Below are 1,592 nucleotides of genomic sequence, written 5' to 3' on the forward strand. Positions count from 1 at the left end.
AAGGTGGAGTGCCAGCTACATAGAGGGCACTGTGTCCATGTGCAGAAACCTATTCCAGCAGCACAGAATGTGTTACAGAGAACTGGATAATACAAAAATATTTTTAAAAATACAAATATCAGTTACTTATTCTTACTGCTGTTGCACAGTATGCATAAATTATCCTCTAAGATATGCACAATAAAAACATAAAGTATAACAAATTTAGACCTTAATAAATGGTCATACAACAAAAAGGATAAGAGTTAATAGGTGCAGTATCAAGACTTCTTGTCGCTTTTCTGCAATGCTAAGTGTTGGTGTGGGCTGGGCTATAAACCAATCACCTGGGAGAGTGCCTACTTGAGGAAACTTAATGCCCAGATTTTCACCAAAGTAATACCCGGATCCAATAGGTTGATTGTTATTTTGTGATTAGGTTCAAACCAATTTTGTTCAACAGTAGATAAATGGGAGAATATATTGCCATTAGCAGTCAGTCTTGCAGGATTTCTTTATTCAAGAAATAACTGTAAAATGTAGTGTAAAACATATTCCTTACATTATGCAGTCATCCCCCCCCCCCCTTTTTTTCTTTCTTTTATCTCCCTCCCTAACAATATCCATTCCTCTGGCAAGTCATTAACTGGTACTATATTTAGGGTTTAGGCATAGTTCTTAGGACATATTATTCCGGTTCATCAACATGAGTATGCACGTTCATGCACTCCCCCCACATATTCCGTCTCCTCTCTTTCACATGAAAATACATTTGCCACTGTTCTAAAAGATTGCCCTGTTTATTTATATATTGCAGTTAAAATTAGAGAAGACTAGAGAAATTGTGTTAAATTGCATCCTACCTTTTTCACAAAGATATACAGAAGCTAATAAAATTTTTCTTTTTTCAGCTTATTGTTTATCCAAGAAGCATCATCATGCACATCTTAATTGGAGGAGTCTGTCTATTGGTAGTCGCCTATTTCTTGCGTTGGGAGTTGAAGACACTTTACGAAAAAATCTTAAGATTGCTAAGTAAATGTCTTACAAGGTCTGAATACAGGGATAGGCAGCCAAGTGGAGATAATTTTTCTCATACATGGATTGTTAATAAAATACATTCCATGTTATATAGCCATGTCAAAGAGAAAAGTGAATAATTGTATTTAAAATAAAGTTTTTTTTATAATGCTGGTATTTTTTTTTTTTCTACTAACATTTATGAAACAGAAACTGGCAATTGACATTTTCTGTACATTCACATGTAGATAAAAAAAATTATTTTATTAATCTCAATAACAAAAAACTAATAAGTTGCCAATCTCAGCAAAATTCTTTTTTTTTTTTTCTATGTCTATAGTGTGTTAATATTCATCAGTCCACATGATCATGCAAAGAGCTGTAAACTGCCACTAGCATGACCTTGATGGTTAATTTTAAAACGAATTTTACACATCAAAGTTCTAAAATATGTGCTTAATTAAGCCTCCTGATTTACCTTTGTAGATCATAGAAATTGAAACCTTTATTTTGTTTGTATTGGAAGTAATTTATGCATTTTTATCCTTGGTTACAACCAACAATAATACCAAGCAATTTAACCATATGACTAC

General features: G+C 32.9%; 1 protein-coding gene across 5 annotated transcripts in view; it reads left to right on the forward strand.

Moving 5' to 3' along the window:
- Positions 1-1,169, forward strand: part of LOC119581863 (protein RFT1 homolog) — a 16,707-nt gene extending 15,538 nt beyond the window's left edge. For 4 of the 5 annotated variants that reach the window (XM_037930012.1, XM_037930011.1, XM_037930009.1 and 1 more), the window contains one exon: positions 891-1,164. In XM_037930012.1, coding sequence (XP_037785940.1) covers positions 891-1,139 — 249 coding nt within the window. In that variant the 3' untranslated portion in view covers positions 1,140-1,164. Of the gene's footprint in view, positions 1-890 lie in introns of all 5 variants that reach the window. The other variant, XM_037930008.1, reaches the window with a different exon arrangement.
- The last annotated feature ends 423 nt before the right edge of the window (positions 1,170-1,592 follow it).

Source organism: Penaeus monodon, chromosome 15 (assembly GCF_015228065.2).
Source record: "Penaeus monodon isolate SGIC_2016 chromosome 15, NSTDA_Pmon_1, whole genome shotgun sequence".
In the NCBI taxonomy this organism is placed as follows: Eukaryota; Metazoa; Arthropoda; class Malacostraca; order Decapoda; family Penaeidae; genus Penaeus; species Penaeus monodon.